The following is an 18,858-nucleotide window of genomic DNA, read 5'->3' as shown; positions in this document are numbered from 1 at the left end:
TGAAATATCCCGAAAACATCTTCTTTTGTGGGTTCTTGACAGACTCATTGATGTGGCAATCACGAAGCTTCTCTCCCTGTGACCTTCGAACATGCCGACTTTATTTAAGTTAATTTGCACAAGGTTGTAGGGACACAGAGATCCCTCATTGATGTCCTAAAACATTCAGTTACAGAGGTCTGGCTTTGGAGATGATGCATAAAACCAGAGTTGTGTCCTCTCCTGCTTCTTTCAAGGGGTTAACTCCGAGAGGAATGTGCTGAATCGGCCACTGCATTCTACTCATTCCTGACTGTCTCTGCCCTGACCTGCTTTCCCAGGCCCTGCAGCTTGGGAACTTGGCTGCTCTTTCTTGGGGAGGGCGGGGAGAGGATTACTGTCTAATCTCAGGAGTGCTAGATGAATGGAAAGCATGTAGAATGGCCTGGCGGGCTTCCGAATGTGACATCTACAAAACGTAATTGAAGGTGCCTCCTAGGGAGGAGCAAACCTCTCCATTTCGGTTCTCTCAGATTCTCATCTTTCCAGTCTTCAGCTCTTCACATTTCCACACCGGTTTGCTGCTATTATTATTATTATTATTATTATTATTATTATTATTATTATACCTTGGTTTACAACCATAATCCATTCTGGAGGTCCATTTGTAAGCCAAAACAGGTTGTAACCCGGGGTGCGCTTTCGCCAATGGGGCCTCCCAAAAAATTTGTTTGTAATAAAAAAAATGGGTTGTAATCCAAAAAAAGGTTGCAAACCAGGACACGCACTTCCGGGTTTGACGTGTTTGTAATCCAAAACGTATGCAAACCAAGACGTATGCAAACCAATTATTATGAAAAATTCAGCGGCATTTCAATGCAAATTCTTCCCAATATGCACATTGTTGGATGCGATTTTGCATTTTGGGATGCTGTTTTCACACAGCATCTCCTCTCCTGCCCCTCCCCCCACTGTTAGTTTAATCAGTGTTTTAAAATTATGAACATTAGTAAAGGTAAAGTTAAAGGGACCCCTGACCATTAGCTTCAGTTGTAGCTGACTCTGGGGTTGCGGCGCTCATCTCACTTTATTGGCCGAGGGAACCGGTGTACAGCCTCCAGGTCATGTGGCCAGCATGACTAAGCCGCTTCTGGCGAACCAGAGCAGCACACGGAAATGCTGTTTACCTTCCTGCCGGAGCGGTACCTATTTATCTACTTGCACTTTGACGTGCTTTCGAACTGCTAGGTTGGCAGAAGCTGGGACCAAGCAACGGGAGCTCACCATGTCACAGGGATTTGAACCGCCGACCTTCTGATCGGCAAGTCCTAGGCTCTGTGGTTTAACCCACAGCGCCACCCGTGTCCCATGAACATTAGTACCACCCTCTTAATTGATTCAGGCCAGATCCACGGTGGGGATGGGGGGGGGGGTCCCTGGGCTGGCCCGGGGAAGAGTTGATCTGATCAGGGATATAGTCAGGGGTTTGTGCATAGCCCTATTAATCAGTGGCAGCACCCTGTTTAAGGACCTCCCTCCCCAAAGAGGCTTGTCTGGTCTTGGCACTCACTTTGCTGTCATCTTTTTTTTAGTGCCAGAAGTAGACCTTTCTGTTCTCCTGGGCATTTTGAGCTTTTAAGCTCTGAGCCTGAACTGCAATTTCCAGTGTAATCCTATTAAGGCTTGCTCAAAAGTAAATGTTGCTGTGTTCTGTTGAACTTAACTCCCCTAGTAATCGGGCATAGATTTGCAACCTTAATCAGCTGCTCTTGGGCTGCTGTCCTATGCACACTTACCTGGGAGCAAGTCCAGTTGAAACCAATGGGGCTTACTCTTGAGTATTTATTCTGTTTTTATTCCTTTGCTGCATTTCTTCCCTGCACTTCATTTATTTATATATTTATATATAAATATATATTTATATATATTTTTATTAAAGATTTCTCCGTTCGCAAAAATACATGCATTGTCTCTTTTTTCAAGTTCTGTTTTTTACAGATCAGTTTCATTCCTTGCGAGACATTAGTTCTGTGTGCAGTATTAGGTTGGGAAGAAAAGAGAGGGGAAGAGGGGGGGTGGTGATTGGGGTGGGGTGGGGTGGTTAGGCTTCTATTCTTCTGCTTTGTGTATGTGTGGGGTTTTCTGTCAGCGTCACTTGTATTGGTTCTCTTACAATTCGCTTGTTGTGTTTCCATGGCTGTCAATGGGTGGATCTGTTGGTTGCCATTCTGGCAGAGAATCGAGTCTGAGGTTCTCCAATAGTTGCAGGGCTTCAGGTATGTTGGTGGCCGTGTTGGTGATTACAATGAGGTGAAAGGAGAAGCCCATCAGTACTTGATTCCTGCTTGTTGAAGACATTGGATACGTGGGTGTAGGTCTTTCCTCTGGTTTAGGCTCTCTTGTGATTACCTGCTCTTCATTGCAGTTGTAATTTGAGAGAGGGTTACAGTTAAAACAAATGCATATTCATAGCACAATTATTAAAGAGCAAGGCAGATCACTTACAATTAGGCATATAAAATAAACAGACATGGATAGAGCTGTCCTGTTCATTTCTGACTTTAATGAATTGGATCCAACAAAGTTCTACTCAGTCCTGAAATGAATGCATCTAAGTTAGCCATGTCCTTTAATTATACTGGTTCTACTCTGACTGTAAGAAGCCTGTTTTTCCCCCCAACTGTCCATTTATGTTTATACTGTTTTGTTTGTATTGTTTACCAGGTTGCTAACTGTCCTAAAAACCAGCTGGTATGCAAAAACAAAGCCAGCAAACAAACAAATGTGTTTCCTGATGACTTGCAGATGCCTTTTCAGTTGGCTGAAAAAGCTTAAAATTGATTAATCAGTTATTAAAGGTTAGAACCTTAAAGAAACAAATGAACAGCAGGTTGAACAATGCCTGCAATTAGACCACCTTCTGTTGATACAAGAGATGTCACTTTGGAGTTACAGTATACTGAGATCCTTGCCATCAGCCAGGGTGTTACGATGTGTTACAAATGCATCAGGTTTCCTTCAGACGGTCAACGCTGTTACAAGTCTGGATGAAACCACAGATCCCCTACCAAACTTGGGACCCTATATCTGTGAGGGAAAAGCTTGCCAAATCTGTTCCTTTGTCAAGCGTGGCTGGTTAAGTTCCACGATTCAGCATGAGCAAAGAATTTGCTCTGGATTCTAGCTGTGACATAAAACCAGAGCCGGAGTTGTGTGTGAGTGAGTTGGAAGGAGACTGGAAGCTAGAGACACAGAGACATATTTGCTCCATTCTGGGCTTTGGGGCTCCCCTGGAAACCTCATACAGATCCAAGATCTGTTGGGGTGTTAATGCTCCTAGACTCAGGTTGTATATACAGTCAAACCTCGGTTGTTGAACGTAATCCGTTCTGGAAGCCTGTTCAACTTCTGAAATGTTCAACAATTGAGGCAAGAGCAAGAGCTTCCTGCACTCAAGCGGAAGCTGCATCAGACGTTTGGCTTCCGAAAAATGTTCGAAAACCAGAGCATTTACTTCCGGGTTTTCGGCGTTTCGGTGAAACATTCCAAAACGGAGCCATTCGGGAACCGAGGTTTGACTGCATGTGGAAATAAAACCATGTATCCTAAAGACACCACATGAAGGAGAGACTCCATTTTATGTGAAGCAAGATGACTGTGGTGTAGAATCCACTGTGAACACTGCTAAGTTGAATCGAGTGTTGGAGTGATGGCCTGGGAATCAGATTCAGAGGCTGAACCTGAGGAATCCCAGCCTGCACAGGAGTCCCCGCCTCCAGGACCAGCTGAGCCGGGGCTGGGGCTTGAACCTGAAGGGCCCTCACCTGTGCCAGATCCTCAGGAGCAGACACCAGATGAATCTGCTCTGGCTCCGGAGGTGATCAAGGACCCATTGCCTGCAGCTGCTTCACTCTCAGCCCCGTCAGGGGAAGGTGAAGTTGCCTCTGGGTCTGGTAACCCTCCAGTCTCTCCTGAGCTGCAGAGGCTCAGGGCAGAGAGGTGGAGGGAACTAAGTTCCCGCAGGAAGAGTGCTTGCCTCCAGGCCAGGAGAGGCGAGTTACCTGTGGACCGGGGCTGCCCTATGCCTCAGGGCAGATAAAAGCCAGCCAGCCCAGTCCCAGGTTGTAGGAGCAACATTGTTGGTAACTTGTTCCTGCCGGCACCCTGTCCTGCTCTTCTGCCAGAGTTCCTGACCACACCTGATTCCTTGCCTTGGACCCCGCTTCAGCCTTGACGGACAACCTCCATACCACACCCTTGACCTTGGACTGGACACAGACCACGCCGCACGGTAACCCCCCGGGACCAGCACAGTTGGAGTGCTTCTTCTCTGCTTGAAAGAGAGCGAAGCTACAGTAGAAGATAAAGGGCCCATTAATTTACAGGGGCCCACGCTGCCCAGGTCCAACATTATTGCTACTTATGGTGGCTGCTTGTAGTTTTGCTTGCTTACCATGGCAGGATTGTTAAGTTTTGTTGCTTTAACGGACCTATTTATATAATTTTGTAATTTTCGCATACCATTTCCCCCGTTTATCTTATTGCTTTGTTCCCTGATCTGGGATAGAAGATATTCAATGAAGAGCAGACCATTGTGTCCCATTCACACGTATCACATGCCCCCCCCCCACTCCAAATGACTGATGACCTTTGCGCAAAACAGACACAGAGATTAAAGACAAAAGTATTTATAAAAGTATTTAAAGTGACAACTCTTTAACTTGTGTTCTCAAAACGAAGCAGTCGAACGGTTGTCCTCTCACGCAGATGCTGGTGGCAGTCAAGCCGTTTCCTCTGGGTGTGCTACCAGCTTGAGAGATGTTTGGATTTTGCAGGGTCTGGGGACAGGGGAAGAGTGAGGCCTCTACCATTCTACCACCCTGGTTGGAATCAAGACCTGTAAAAGGGAGAGTGAGGGAGAAAGGTCTAAGGCTACGGACAGCAACTGTACATCAGTTTTGTACTGACAACTTCCTTGATGTTTGTGGATGCTCATTGTCAGGTGTCAGAGTCAAACCCCCATGGTAGGTTGCCAGGAACAAATAATAATAATAATAATAATAATTTATCTGGCTTACCAATGCAGCCTCTTGGAGTAATGACAGTGCTCTGAGTGAGTCTCCACCCCCCTCTCTCTCCCATTATGCATCATCACCACAGCTGCTGAGATGTGCCCTCTGCCTCTGAGCTCTCTGCTCTCCTACTTTAAATGCCTGCTGGGTTCTGGGGGAGGTGGGGGTCTGGAATGCTTTCTAAAGACACTGTGTCCATCAGCTGTCCCCCCTCTGGTGCTTCTTCCTCCTCCTCTCCCATTATTTCCCAGCTTTCCCCCTCATCTGCCTCTGAGCTGTGACCTCCCTCAAACCCCTGCTGTAATTCGGAACTGTCTTCTTCTTCTCTGGAAGGGTCAGGCTGGGGAGGTGGTCTCCACCATTCCTCCTCTGCCCAGTCCCTGACACTCACACACTTTTAAACTATATTCCTATGGTATGGAGATTAAGTTGAGTCTTGCATGAGTGGAACGGTGAGTTTTTTTTTATGTTGTGCAACAGAGGAATCCAACACAAAAGTTGTGCTAGCAGGAACCTGCTGCTATTGTGCCACAAAGCTACCAGCAACCTGCATGCGCATCCCCTTGCGCATTAATGTTCCACTGGAGCAAATCATTTGGTCAGTGGGACAAAGTAGACCTCTAAGTGACTTTAACTCAGAACTACGTTGCTTACAACCCACTGGGGAGTTGATACAATTGGCAGCAGTTCAGCAGAGGGTGCATGGCTGAAGCAAAAAGGGTTAATTACAGTATCGCGCAGGTGTGTGTGTAAGCCAGTGGATGCTTCCATCTGTGCATGCCTTCGTCACACCTCTCGATTACAGTCTAAGGCAGCCTTTCTCAACCTGTGGGTCCCCAGATGTTGTTGAACTACAACTCCCATCACTCCTAGCTAGCAAGGCCAGAGCTCAGGGATGATGGGAGTTGTAGTCCAACAACATCTGGGGACCCACAGGTTGAGAACCACTGATCTAAGGCATGACATGCCTCCCAATGCCACGCTGGTTTTAAATTCTCAAAGCAGCTCAGCTTCAACAGGAGAAGTCAATGTTCCAAATGAGCCCAAGAAAGGTCCAGTTTTGAATACTCCGCCAGTTTGAGATGGTCTGCAGCAGGGTTTAGTATGGATCCACTCCCATTCATCTTCCTTCCTTAACATTTAGGGAGCCAGAATCGGCACCCCTGCAAATCCAGGATTGTGGCTGCTTAGGGTACTCTGCTCTGAGCACCACTATATCCCCAGGTCCAATCCCCATCCACCACGGGCGTCTTCCTGCTTTTCCATTCAAAACCCAAGTTGGAGCAAACACTAGAAATGCACTTTTTATGAGAATTTAAAGCTAGGAATGCATTTTTATGAGGTTTTTTTTTTTTTTAAAGAGCAGCAACACAACTACATAATTTTAGGGGAAAACACTCCCTTCCTCTTCCTTTCCCCTCTCAGTTCCTTTGTCAAAATCAACAAGCATTGCAGTGCAGTTCTGGGAAGGCTCCTGTTTATACTGGCGGTCCATCGAATGTGGTTAGGAGCATGAAAAGGCTTTAGAAGCATGAAAAAGCTGACTCTGGTCAGCCTCAGGAACCAAAACATGCAGAAAGGCTGGGCTGGGCTGAGGAGGCCAAAGGAAAGATGAGAACTGCAGCTAGTGGTCATGAGTGAAGTGATCGGAGGCGGGGACTTTGATTGTCACTAGCTCCTCTTGTTCTGAGCATCTTCAGGGACATAGTGACTTGGGTCCTATTTGAGCTATACATTCTAAAAAGTATTGTGCCACTTTATGCAGCCATGGCTTCCTCCAGAGAATCCTAGGGACCGTAGTTTGTCAAGAGTGCTGAGACACCTCCCCGCTGTTCCCCTCACAGAGCTACAATTCTCAGATTGATTTAACTGTCAGTCCCTCTTCCCAGGAAACTCTGTGAGAGCTGTTCTGACAGTGGAAGAGACCTGCTTTGGGAGGTGCTTAAGAAGAGGTTGGGTGGCCATCTGCCAGGGATGCTGCCATTCAGGGATGAGGATGCTGTGGACCAGTGGCATAGCGTGGGTGGGACCACAGGGGCAGTTGCCCTGGGCGCAAAATTCTTAGGGGTGCAAAATGTCAAAAGTAAAGTAAAGTAAAGTAAAACAGTAATAACAAATTAAAAATAGTGTGTCCTCATCTTCACACAAAAAATCTCCCAATGTTTGCCCAGGTAGACTGAGAAGCAGATTTGGGCAGCGTCTGGTTGCTACGGCACCTTTCGCATGGGCTTTGGAAAGATGCCTGCTCCCGACCAATCCCCTGTCCTGCTCTCCGCCCTGCTCAATGCTCATGGGATGCTGTGGTTGTCACTCAATAGGTCGCCACACTTCTGCCCCTTCATTACAGCCTATTGGCGGGCAGTGCCTTGCCCCAGGCACTGACAACCCATGCTACACCACTGCTGTGGACCTCCAGATGATATTGGACTTTTGTACTGAAGCAGGCGGTTGGGCTAGATGACCTACAAGATCCCCTCTAGTCTCTAAAACAGTGGGTCCCAGTTATCTAAGTACTGTCCCCCCCGTTTTTCCAAAGCCAAGTCACGGACTCTCTACTTTGATATCTCTATGGTAGTTTTTGTTATGTGAATGGTGCCACAGACCCCCTGTGTGGGTTACATGGACCCCTAGTTGGGAACCGCTGCTCTAAAATTCTAGGATTGCTCAGTCAGTTGACACTGGACTCCTAATCTCAGGGTCGTGGGTTCAAGTCACGGTCAAAGGATTCCTGCATTGCTGGGGGTTGGACTAGATTACCCTTGGGGTCCCTTCCAGCTCTATGATTCTCAGAACTCTTACTGGGAGATTTTGCAGTTTGTAGTGGCGACGTAGCGCCCGGTGTAGTGAACATTGCATCTCACCACATTGTTGGTGAAGTCCGACTCCATCACAATATATTTGGGGTTCACCTGAACCTGTGGCAACAAAGCAGAAAGAACAAGTCAGACTCCAGGATGAAGACCTGGGTGTGTTGTATAGCCATCATTCATTTGAATAGTCAAATCCCTTAGAAATGTTATTTTATCTGGCAGCATCTATAAACAGGAAGACCTTCTGATTTTCTTTTTTTTCTGTCTCTGCCTCTTACATAGCTCTGCTTTATACCCAATTTATGATGTAATAATTGTATCCATTTTATTCGCTCCTGCTCCCCCCCCCCTTTGGCTTTATTATCAAAAGCTCCTCATGCCTCTCTTATATTATTTTGTTCTTGGTTTTCTTTTCTTTGTGTGTATTGTCTGTTTTCGTTGCTCAATAAAGCTCTAAAAAAGAAACTTAAAAATGTTCAAATTTCCTCTCAATCTGTGAAATTTTCTCTCCTTTAGAATGGAAACTGATAGATGGCAAATTTGGAGATACTGTAAGTGTTTTGGCTATGAAACATCCAAAATGCCAGCCAAAAAGCAGAATCTCTTCTACGAATATTACTGGCACAGCAGAACACAGAAATTGCTTTTCATTTTATGGCCAGCTCAGTTTTGTCCTGACAGATTTAGAAAGACAATGAAGAGGACGACTTACCTTTAGGATATAATTCCCAGGCTGAACATCTGTGATATCAATCCACTGGCAGTCGATGTCAGCATTGTAAGTGTCATAACAACCAGGGCTCAGACCCTAACACAGAAAACACAACTTTAATTTGGCGCCAAACACAAAGCCAGAGTGGTACATGCTCTGGTTATCTCCTGATTGGACTACTGCCATGCGTTCTGTGTGGGGTGACCTTTGAAGGAGACTCGGAAACTGCAACTAATCCAGAATATGGCAGCTAGACTGGTGACTGGGGGTGGCCGCCGAGACCATATAACATTGGTCCTGAAGGATCTTCACTGGCTCCCAGTACATTTCTGAGCACAATTTAAAGTGTTTGTGCTGACTGTTAAAACCCTAGATGGCCTCGGCCCAGTATACCTGAAGGAACATCTCCACCCCCATTGTTTAGCCCGGACACTGAGGTCCAGCGCTGAGGGCCTTCTGGCGGTTCCCTCACAGCGAGAAGTGAAGCTACAGGGAACCAGGCAGAGGGCCTTCTCGGTAGTGGCGCCTGCCCTGTGGAACGCCCTCCCGTCAGATGTCAAGGAAATAAACAACTATCTGACTTTTAGAAAACATTTGAAGTTTTTAATGTTTGATATTTTATTGCTTTATTATTATTATTATTATTATTATTAAGCTCAAACAGGGATGGGGTCCACCTAGGACCTACTCAGGTTGATCCCTGCTGAAAGCAAGACTGGCATCCATCAATCAACAGATTGTCAATGATTGCCAGTCCTGTTTCCTTTGCCTGTGGGGTTTAACTTTGAACTGTGCATTCAAAGGAAGTGTTTTGCTCGACGTGTCTTTTGCCTGTGTGGTTTGAAAAACCAGTTTGCAAAGGCAAACGCTCTACCTGATGCCATGGTAATGTCAGGCAACAGACAAATGGGTGGCATCACTCTTCCATCCTGGTGGCCTTTGGTGGATGGGAATATCAGGAATTAGTCTCCTGGCAGGATCTTGTTCCCCATCCCTGGTCTTCACTTAACTGGCAGTGGCTGGCCAGGTTTTTATTCAGGATTTCCCCCTCAGACTACCTGAGAAACTGCCAGGAGTTGAACCGTGGACTTTCCAACATGTCTGCTTTAGTCTTAAGCATGAGGCCTTGGCATCGCTACTTGCATGCCTGTGACCAATAGTTCAGTAATATCCCAGGCAATACAATGATACGATATAAATATACACTGCTCCATAGCAATTGTTGTTATACTTTCCATTCAACATATAGATGAGTTTATGAAGCACTTCTGTATCCTTATGCTGTGCTGAAGAAGAATTCCATGAAACAGTGGGTATATCCAGAATCACTGTTCACAACGTCTGTTTGCAAACTACTTCGGCAGCGTTGGACGCCATAAACAAAGCTTTACAGCCTGTTTTCCCCAGAAAGGAATCTGATACATTTCTTCTTTCAGAGACTTGCATAGTCTTCAAAGACTTTCAGAGACTTATAAGACTTATGTTTATTTGGTTTTATGTTTTCAAGAGAATCCATTAAGAGTGCATATTTTGTGACTTTCAGAGATTCATAAGTTTTCTGTTTATGTGATTTCATATATTTCATATTATAAAAAGAGTGTGCGTTGATATCGTATCGTTGCATTTGGTCATTGTGTTGCCTTGGATATTACTGACTATTGTTTGCAACACAGGGGTTAAATTGTTTCGTGAGCAACAGCTGGCAGAGGACCTGTCCCGAGGCAGAGGACCTCCCTCTCCCAGTCCTCACCTGGGTGTGCGATGTGCAGGCATAGCGCTTTAAGTTCCCGAAGTCACAGGTGGTGTCTTCCAGGCAAAAGCTTGCTTTGTGGCCCTCGGCCACTTTCTTGCCCGTGGCCGCATCTAGCAGGTCATAGTGGCTGAATTCATCCATGCTGTGGTAATGCCTGAGGATGGTAGCAGGAGGATACACACACAGATCTGCACAGTGCCGGATTTACGTATAAACTAAACAAGCTATAGCTTAGGGCCCCACTCTCTTGGGGCCCCCCAAAAAAATTAAAGGAAAACCCCACTGGATGTACATTTCCAAAATATAAGATAAAAAACAAATAAAACCTACATACAGCAACAGTGTTTTGTTTTGTGTAGGCTCCTATGATGTAAGTAATGGGCCCTGCCTGCTAGCCTCCTCCCTGAAATATCACTGGTTTGTCAACAAGTTGTTGTTGACAAAGGACGGCTGGACATATAAAGGGCCCCATTACCTTCAGTAGCTTAGGGCCTCAACAAACCTAAATCCAGCCCTCGATCTGCAGCAGGAGTGCATGGGGTGAGCCTAGAACAGACACAACCCATTGTTTCTTTTGTTTTTTTGCAAATAGGGATGTACTTTGAGCATTCAGATTCTAAAAATGGTGTCAAAAACCTTTGGCCAACAATTGCTGCTGAACTATAACTTCCATCACCCTCAGGAGGTCGAAAGTTTCCCCACACCTGCTCTAATGCTAGAGATCATTATATGAGCCACCTCTTCATGTTACTGTTCTGCATTAGAAAGGTAAAGGGACCCCTGACCATTAGGTCCAGTCGTGACCAACTCTGGGGTTGTGGCGCTCATCTCGCTTTATTGGCCGAGGGAGCTGGCGTACAGCTTCCGGGTCATGTGGCCAGCATGACTAAGCTGCTTCTGGCAAACCAGAGCAGTGCACGGAAACGCCGTTTACCTTCCCGCCAAAGCGGTACTTATTTATCTACTTGCACTTTGACGTGCTTTCGAACTGCTAGGTTGGCAGGAGCAGGGACCGAGCAACAGGAGCTCACCCCGTCGCGGGGATTTGAACCGCTGACCTTCTGATCAGCAAGCCCTAGGCTCTGTGGTTTAACCCACAGCGCCACCTGCGTCCCAGGTGTTCTACATTACCGAAGCCCTAAGAACAGGCCTGGCATAGGTACCGGCCACTCTCTAATAGGGATGTTAAATAATCCCAGTGAAAATGGGAAAGGAAGTGGAAATTGCTCCAGTTTACAAGTTTGCTGCTGGTCCAGAACAAAAATCACCTAAGGGAATGCAATCTGTATTCATTCACGTTGTGTTGTTTTTAAGTCCACAAACAATACAGGCTTCTTTTATTTCCATATTTTGGTGTTCCCTTTACACAGAAATTAATGCATTTTATGTAAATAGTCATGTAAGTTATTTAACTTGGGTACCGTATGTTAAATATGGACAGGGAGATGGAAAACAGTTTTTGGCAGAAGCTGAATTGCAGCGAAATGGAAACAGTGTTGATTGTGACGAATGTAGGTAGGGGCGAAATTTGTTGCCTTGTTACATCCCTATTATTGGGCAGCTGTGCTGAGCTGTCATGTCTGCAAGCTGTCTTGGGTGGCCACTAATAAATCACCAAAGGGGAAAACCTACATGCTATTTTTTATGTATACATGCAAATTTGGGAACAATGGCTGTAATTTTAATAGAATTGCAATATATTTCTCCCCATAGTGGGAGAAATCCTTTAACTGGAATTGGACCAGACAGCATTTCAAACAGAGGACACTTTCAAACGGAGGACTTTCCTCTGACACCTCTTCAAATTGTTGTTGTTGTTGTTGTTATTATTATCCTCATCCTCATTGCTCCATCAATGTACATAGTTTTTCACAAAATTAAAAATGAATGAATAAGTAATAAAAATATTCTACCCCAAAGGGCACACAATCTAAAACAACAAATAATTGATGCAGTGAAAATCAAAAGTTTAAAATGTACAATTCACAAGCCGTTACATCAGGGCTAATAAAACTAGCTATTCAGACCCACGGCCTCAGGGGAAAAAAATGTTTTCAAGAGCGTTTTAAACACCAGGAAGAACTTTCTGACAGTAAGAACTATTTGACAGTGGAACGGACTCCCTTGGGAGGTTGTGGACTCTCCTTCCTTGGAGGTTTTTAAGCAGAGGTTGGATGGCCATCTGCCATGGATGCTTTAGCTGAGATTCCTGCATTGGAGGGGGTTGGACTAGATGACCCTCGGGGCCCTTCCAACTCTAGGATTCTATGATTCGATACAAGGATTTCAAGCATGTGCAAGACAAACAGGATAAGGACATGAGAACACCGAGAGGATTGTGTTCTGTAAAGTAGGACTCATGCCCCTCTGAGGACTGCCTTCTAAAATTTCCCACTCCAGGGCATGGTGGGGAATTTAAAATTGCTGCCTGCAGCTTTTCCCACCAGCCAGATAAGCCTGTGATTTGTAGTCAGCCAGTGTAGTCCAACAGAAGGTATTTTGTCAAGCCGCTCCTCAAAAAAATCTGAAGATGACTTGGGCTCAGAAGTCGCTTATTGAGTAAAAGAAAAATGCAAATATTATTATTAATAATAATATATTAATAAAATTAGCAAGGAATGGACCTGGGTCTTAGGGTGGTGGTTTTAGAATGTCAGACTAGGATCTGGAAGTTTGGGGTTCAAATTCCCACTGGGCTCACTTCTGGTGACATTGGGCCTTCCTCAAAGGGTTATTGTGAAGATAAAATAGGAAGTGGGGGTGGGAAGAGATTCATCCATGCTGCCTTGAGCTCCTTGGAGAACCGGTGAGATAAAAGTGTCATGAATAAATGAAAAACTGTTATTAAATCCCATGGAACAATGGGATTATACAGGGAACCCTGTTTATCGCCCAGCCCTTTCCCAGCCCCATTCAGAGAGTCCCATGAATAGCACCCCCTACTTACTGGTGGCAGCTGTGCCACTCCCAGGTGTGGCGGGCTCGGTTGGGCAGGAAGTCTGCTGTGCCCTGGTTCTTCACTCTTTGCGGGAAACGCAGGAGAACTCGGACGTCGTAGTCTGTTGCTTCAGGGGTGTAGGCAGTGCTGGAAGGACGTTAAAGCAGGTGGCAGGATAAGGTAAGAGGATTTCTGGGAAAGGATCAGTCCTGGGTGCAAATGCGGAAGGGCTGCCAGCTTTCGAAGTGCACCCAGTGTTTACTTCCATGCCATAAAATAGCACCCCCAGCTTTGGGGTCCTCATTGGATTTTTTAAAAAAATGCTTCTGAAAAAATCAGGACTCCCCGCTTCTTGTTCTTCAGTGGGCCTCATTGCTGTTGGCACTCACCACTCTGCTGTTAGAAGGACTGATGTATGTAAGGTAAAGGTAAAGGTAAAGGTACCCCTGCCCGTACGGGCCAGTCTTGACAGACTCTGGGGTTGTGCGCCCATCTCACTCAAGAGGCCAGGGGCCAGCGCTGTCCGGAGACACTTCCGGGTCACGTGGCCAGCGTGACATCGCTACTCTGGCGAGCCAGAGCCGCACACGGAAACGCCGTTTACCTTCCCGCTGGTAAGCAGTCCTTATTTATCTACTTGCACCCGGAGGTGCTTTCGAACTGTTAGGTTGGCAGGCGCTGGGACCGAGCAGCGGGAGCGCACCCCGCCGCAGGGATTTGAACCGCCGACCTTTCGATTGGCAAGTCCTAGGCGCTGAGGCTTTAACCCACAGCGCCACCTGATGTATGTACTTCACACCTATTAGCATGCCTTGCTTAGTATTGTACAACCTAGGCTGTGATCCCAGGCATATTTACTTGGGAGTGAGTCGCTTTGGCCTCAGTGATGCTTACTCCCATGTAAGCGCTTGAAATCCTCTATGATTAGAGTTAAAATAATTTGAAATTAGTGTTAATATTGATATCATTTCCTTTTGCATTATAACTTGCATAGTGAATGAAGAGAGAGCTTGATTCGCCCACTGTTAAGAACTGGGAAGATTTTGGTATTGTTTCTTCCATCTCATTAAGAGTTGCAATTATAATAATTATTAATAATATTAAGAAGAAGAAGAGGAAGAAGATTCTGCAGTGCAGATTAGGAGATACGGTATATTTTGTTGTCTTCTTCTAAAAAATGCATGTTTATCTATATTAAGTTTTTAATTGTTATATCTAGTTGTATGATTTTAAATGTGTGCTTAATTTTATTGGTCGAGGACCATAAGGAATAATTGATTCATATAATATTACCTTTCTGGAAAGGAAAGGGTGATAGAGAGGGAATTGAGGAAATGGAGAAAAAACAACACGAAGATGTTTCGAAATTTCTCTGTAACCACAAATGCTGGAGACATGCTGTTGAATAAATTGAACATCCAGATCCCAGGCTGGCTTAGGAACAAAGACAGCTGTTTTATACTAAGTCAGACCCTTGGTCTATCTAACTCAGTATTTTATACACAGATGGGCAGTGGGTCTCCCGGGTTTCAGGCTGGGTTTCCTTCAAGACCTGCCTGGAGATACCAGGGATTGTATCAGGGGTTCTTCTGCAAGCAAGGGAGATGTTCTACCACTGAGCTTGGCCCCTTCGCCAAGGTCATTCAAGCTCAGTGCCATCTTCTGCAGCCATGGAACAAACTCCCCATACTTATGCACACAGCACAGACTTTATTGGCAGGCTGTACCTGTGCATGAAGGCATCTTCCATTAAAATGCTTTTCTCTTTCTTTTCAGTGATCCTCTGGATGGTTAGTTGCCTTGGACTGGCGATCAAAAACACCCAGAGAAGCATTAAAAATTAATTGCTGGTTTGCTAGTCTGTGGTCCGCAAGTCATGATATTGCTGTTGTGAAACATTGCTTCATCGATATAGTATTTCCCCAAACATCTGACAGATGAAACAAGGGCAGGTGTCAAGAGAAGAGGTCCATTGTTTCCTAGCGAATTGGTTGCTATCTGTAACATACTCTGTTTAATGAGGAGTTGAGTAAGAAATAGTCTGATGAAAGAACCATGTACAACACATCTTCTCTCCTTAAGCTACTTTCTCCTTCTGCCTCATGTTTGGGTCTACCTCCTAAACTAGTTAGTGAAAATGTCCTTAAAGGTATCACCACATTTATCTTAACACTACCTTAGAGCCTAAAGGCAGGTAGGTTTTAAGACATGTCTGCATTTAGGGTTTATCCACACTTACATTTTGCCCCACACTTTCCAGGGACAGTTCTGTGCTTTCCTAGTCCATGTCTGAGCACTTTGAGTCCTGCCCCCCCCCATTGCTTTCCCCAGGAAAACCCACTCTTTACCCCTGAATCAGAACAAACAGCAATGTGGGTTTTCTATGTATTGCCGTTTGCTCCGGTTTAGCTGTAAAGAGTGGGTTTTTGCAGAGAAAGCGGTGGGGCAAAATAAAGGAAAAAAAGAAAAGAAGAAACAGTGGTGTAGCGTGGGTTGTCAGCACCCGGGGCAAGGCAAGTAATTTGCGCCCCCTAACCCGCACGCCTGGCACCCCCCCTCCACAGTGGGTGGCGACCCGGCGGCTCGGATTGGATTCGCACAGCGGTGAGAGAGAGTGAGTGAGCCAGGTAGGGGCAGAGAGCTGCGAGTGCGAGCGCACCCCCCCCAGATGTTGCGCCCGGTGCGGCCGGCTCCCCCTGCACCCCCCACGCTACACCACTGAGAAGAAAAAAAAGAAGTTCTCCAATATAGATCTGGAAAGCCCAGTCCTGTGCCCAGAAACGCAGAGCAAAGTTAAGTGTGGATGTAAGGAACTGACATTTCCAAGTAGCACTGGGGGAGAGCCCTGCCTGAAATCACGGAGAGGCACTGCCAGATAGGTAAAGGTAAAGGGACCCCTGACCATTAGGTCCAGTCGTGACCGACTCGGGTTACGGCGCTCATCTCGCTTTATTGGCCGAGGGAGCCGGCGTACAGCTTCCAGGTCATGTGGCCAGCATGACTAAGCCACTTCTGGTGAACCAGAGCAGCGCACGGAAATGCCGTTTACCTTCCTGCTGGAGCGGTACCTATTTACCCACTTGCACTTTGACATGCTTTCGAACTGCTAGGTTGGCAGGAGCAGGGACCGAGCAACAGGAGCTCACCCCATCGCGGGGATTCGAACCACCGACCTTCTGATCGGCAAGTCCTAGGCTCTGTGGTTTAACCCACAGTGCCACCCGTGTCCCAGTCATAGTCTAGGCTATGTTGAGCCAGAGGGATGTCTGACTCGGTATGAGATGGTTTCCTATGTTCCTACATTAGTGGTGAAAAAGTGGGCCCATCCGGGAAGGCCCTCCAAATGAGCTCAAAAAGGCATCACAAGGCTGTTTCCAGGGGCAACCTAAAATGGCAGATCTGATTATGAACAATGAGACAGATGAACCACACAGCAGAAAGTTGTTTCAGGGGTGGGGGGTTGCGGAATGAAGGCAGCCATGACAGGACTGTTCCGAAGGAAGGGACATTACCTTGCAAGACATTTCTCTTCAGCAGCGCAACGCAGGGAGTAGAGATGAGCCCTTTGGACGTAAGTGGAAGCTTGGACATAGTTTGGGTCGGGAACAAGGTCAGGGAGGCCTGTTGAGAGAGGCAGGAGTTAGTTAGTTAGCTGTGGTGATGTAGGTGCAAGAGCAGGGGTCGGCAAGGTTTACTTCACCTGGGGCAGTTCACTCCAGAGGAGATCCCTCTGTGGGCTGGATCGTGCGTGTGCATGAGCGCATGTGCACGCGATTTCCGGTGCTGCGGAAGTGAGCCCCCATGCCACGCAGTGCCAGTTTAGAGCAGTGCACAGGGACTCGTCGAGTGGGCGGCTCAGTTCGGGGGCAGCTCGGGGGCCGGTTAAATGACCCATGGGCCTTAGGTTGCCTACCCCTGTGCAAGAGCAACCAGCCAAAGATGGACTTATGAAAAATTTCAAAGCAGAAGACAGCTTTCATTTTTAGCTAAAGAGCCTGCCTGTCTAAGCCTGACCCTTTTTTAGTTTATTTTGTGTGTGTTGGCAAATAAAAAACGTACCTTGTCCAAGACCACTTGGCTGTTCTTCTGGAGTTGATTAAATCGAGTGTTTTCATTTTGCTAGGCTGGCCCCATTCAGAGCATCTGTGGTGATTTTGCCCCCTGTAAGCTCAGGGTGGCCATGGGTCCTACTGTCACCATTCTCTCTAAGGTTAGAGGATTGTGAGATGACAGGCCCCTGTTTGAAGGAGTCCTCTGCCCAAGGGCTCTCTCTGCTCATGTGTGGCTTGAAGAGAAGGAACCACAAGAAGGGCAAGTGGGGACCTCAGAGGCCTTATCACCTAGTCCACCTACTCCACCTGGACAAAGCCTTCTTCCTGGTATGGTGAGATCTACTCTATTTCTGTTTAAACGTCCTCAAAAACACATGGACGGTGTTGACCCGTGTTTGGTGTAATGTGTGAACAAGCCTCAAGTGAACAGGCAATGACATCAAGTTAAGAGCAGCAGCCCAAGCAGCAGGCTCCAAGGGTTGGCAGAATGCCCTGCAAGATTGTGGACATTGGATTGTGGCCTCTCACTGATGCCAACCCTGAGCATAACCCTCAAAACATGGGAATTTGGGAAGGTAGGGCTGGGGAGATGACCACTAATAAAAGCTCGTGAGAAATTTCCCCTCCCTGCCTTGAATATTGTTGTTATTACCCCTGAAAATCCCCCACCCAATGTCTCAGTCTGCAAAGGGGGCCACCACACTGAGGGGGCCATTTTGGCCCAGCCCTATATTCATAGGAGATTTACTGATATTGGGTGCTTCCAGACCATGGTTATTTTCAACCAAATGAATCCAGGCCATGCAACTGAAGCTGATTGGATGCTCTTGGGGGGAAAAAACCCTTCTCTCTCTCCCACTCCCTCAAAAGCATTGGGCTTTTTGCTGTAAGGAAAGTGATGGGGAAAATCTGATGGAATGTGTGGGATAACACTTGCTTTGAGATGTCATCTGACTGCCCCGCAAACAAATTGAAGTGAATGTTCGTTAAATAGACAACATCATTTAACCTTAGGTTGAATGCTCGATGAGCATGTCACCTGGAAATGCCCTCAGAGGCGCACAACGGAGGGTCCTGCGGTTTTTGCCAGTAGTGTGAAGACATCCCACTGGTGACTCTGGGCTATGCTCATACCAGTGGTTTGCGAGGTTTTGCTTTGCAGTGCTTCAAGTCATATTCTGATGCCCGTTCCTGATGTGTTTCCCTATTCCCTGAAGCTGTCATCTGAGCACGCTCAATGGCTGCCTGAAATGTACACACCTCAACTTAACGGCAGCTTCTGCTTTCAAATCAGATGGAAGCTGGCTCGTAGGAAAGTGCATCAAACAGGAGTATTTCTCAAAAACCTATGGGATACCTATGGATCGTGGCTAACGCCACTTGCCCCTAGCAGTGGGAGCATGCTGGAGTCAGGGTAAGCAGCAATGTGCACACGACCTTAAACTCTGGTTGTAATGATCTTGTCTCCAACACCTACCTCTTAAGCTGATCATGTGTGGGCCGAGCCAGCTCTGTTGTGGTTGTCCCCCACCCCTCAGCAGC

The 18,858-nt window shown here is 46.5% G+C and overlaps 1 protein-coding gene across 2 annotated transcripts in view; it reads right to left on the bottom strand.

Moving 5' to 3' along the window:
• Positions 1 to 4,651: 4,651 nt before the first annotated feature.
• The window catches only part of LOXL1 (lysyl oxidase like 1), a 29,611-nt gene continuing 15,404 nt past the window's right edge, over positions 4,652 to 18,858 (bottom strand). Inside the window, exons 2-7 of one of the 2 annotated variants that reach the window (XM_083712679.1) lie at positions 16,777 to 16,885; positions 13,274 to 13,411; positions 10,324 to 10,480; positions 8,574 to 8,669; positions 7,809 to 7,966; positions 4,652 to 4,876 (exon numbers count right to left, since the gene is read on the bottom strand). In XM_083712679.1, the coding sequence (XP_083568805.1) occupies positions 7,847 to 7,966; positions 8,574 to 8,669; positions 10,324 to 10,480; positions 13,274 to 13,411; positions 16,777 to 16,885 (620 nt within the window). In that variant the 3' untranslated portion in view covers positions 4,652 to 4,876; positions 7,809 to 7,846. The remainder of the gene's footprint in view (positions 4,877 to 7,808; positions 7,967 to 8,573; positions 8,670 to 10,323; positions 10,481 to 13,273; positions 13,412 to 16,776; positions 16,886 to 18,858) is intronic. The other variant, XM_083712678.1, reaches the window with a different exon arrangement.

This window comes from Podarcis gaigeae (assembly GCF_964106915.1).
Source record: "Podarcis gaigeae genome assembly, chromosome: 14".
NCBI classification, from domain to species: domain Eukaryota; kingdom Metazoa; phylum Chordata; class Lepidosauria; order Squamata; family Lacertidae; genus Podarcis; species Podarcis gaigeae.
Note: the sequence above shows the minus strand (reverse complement) of the source record. Positions and strands in the feature narration are given on the sequence as shown.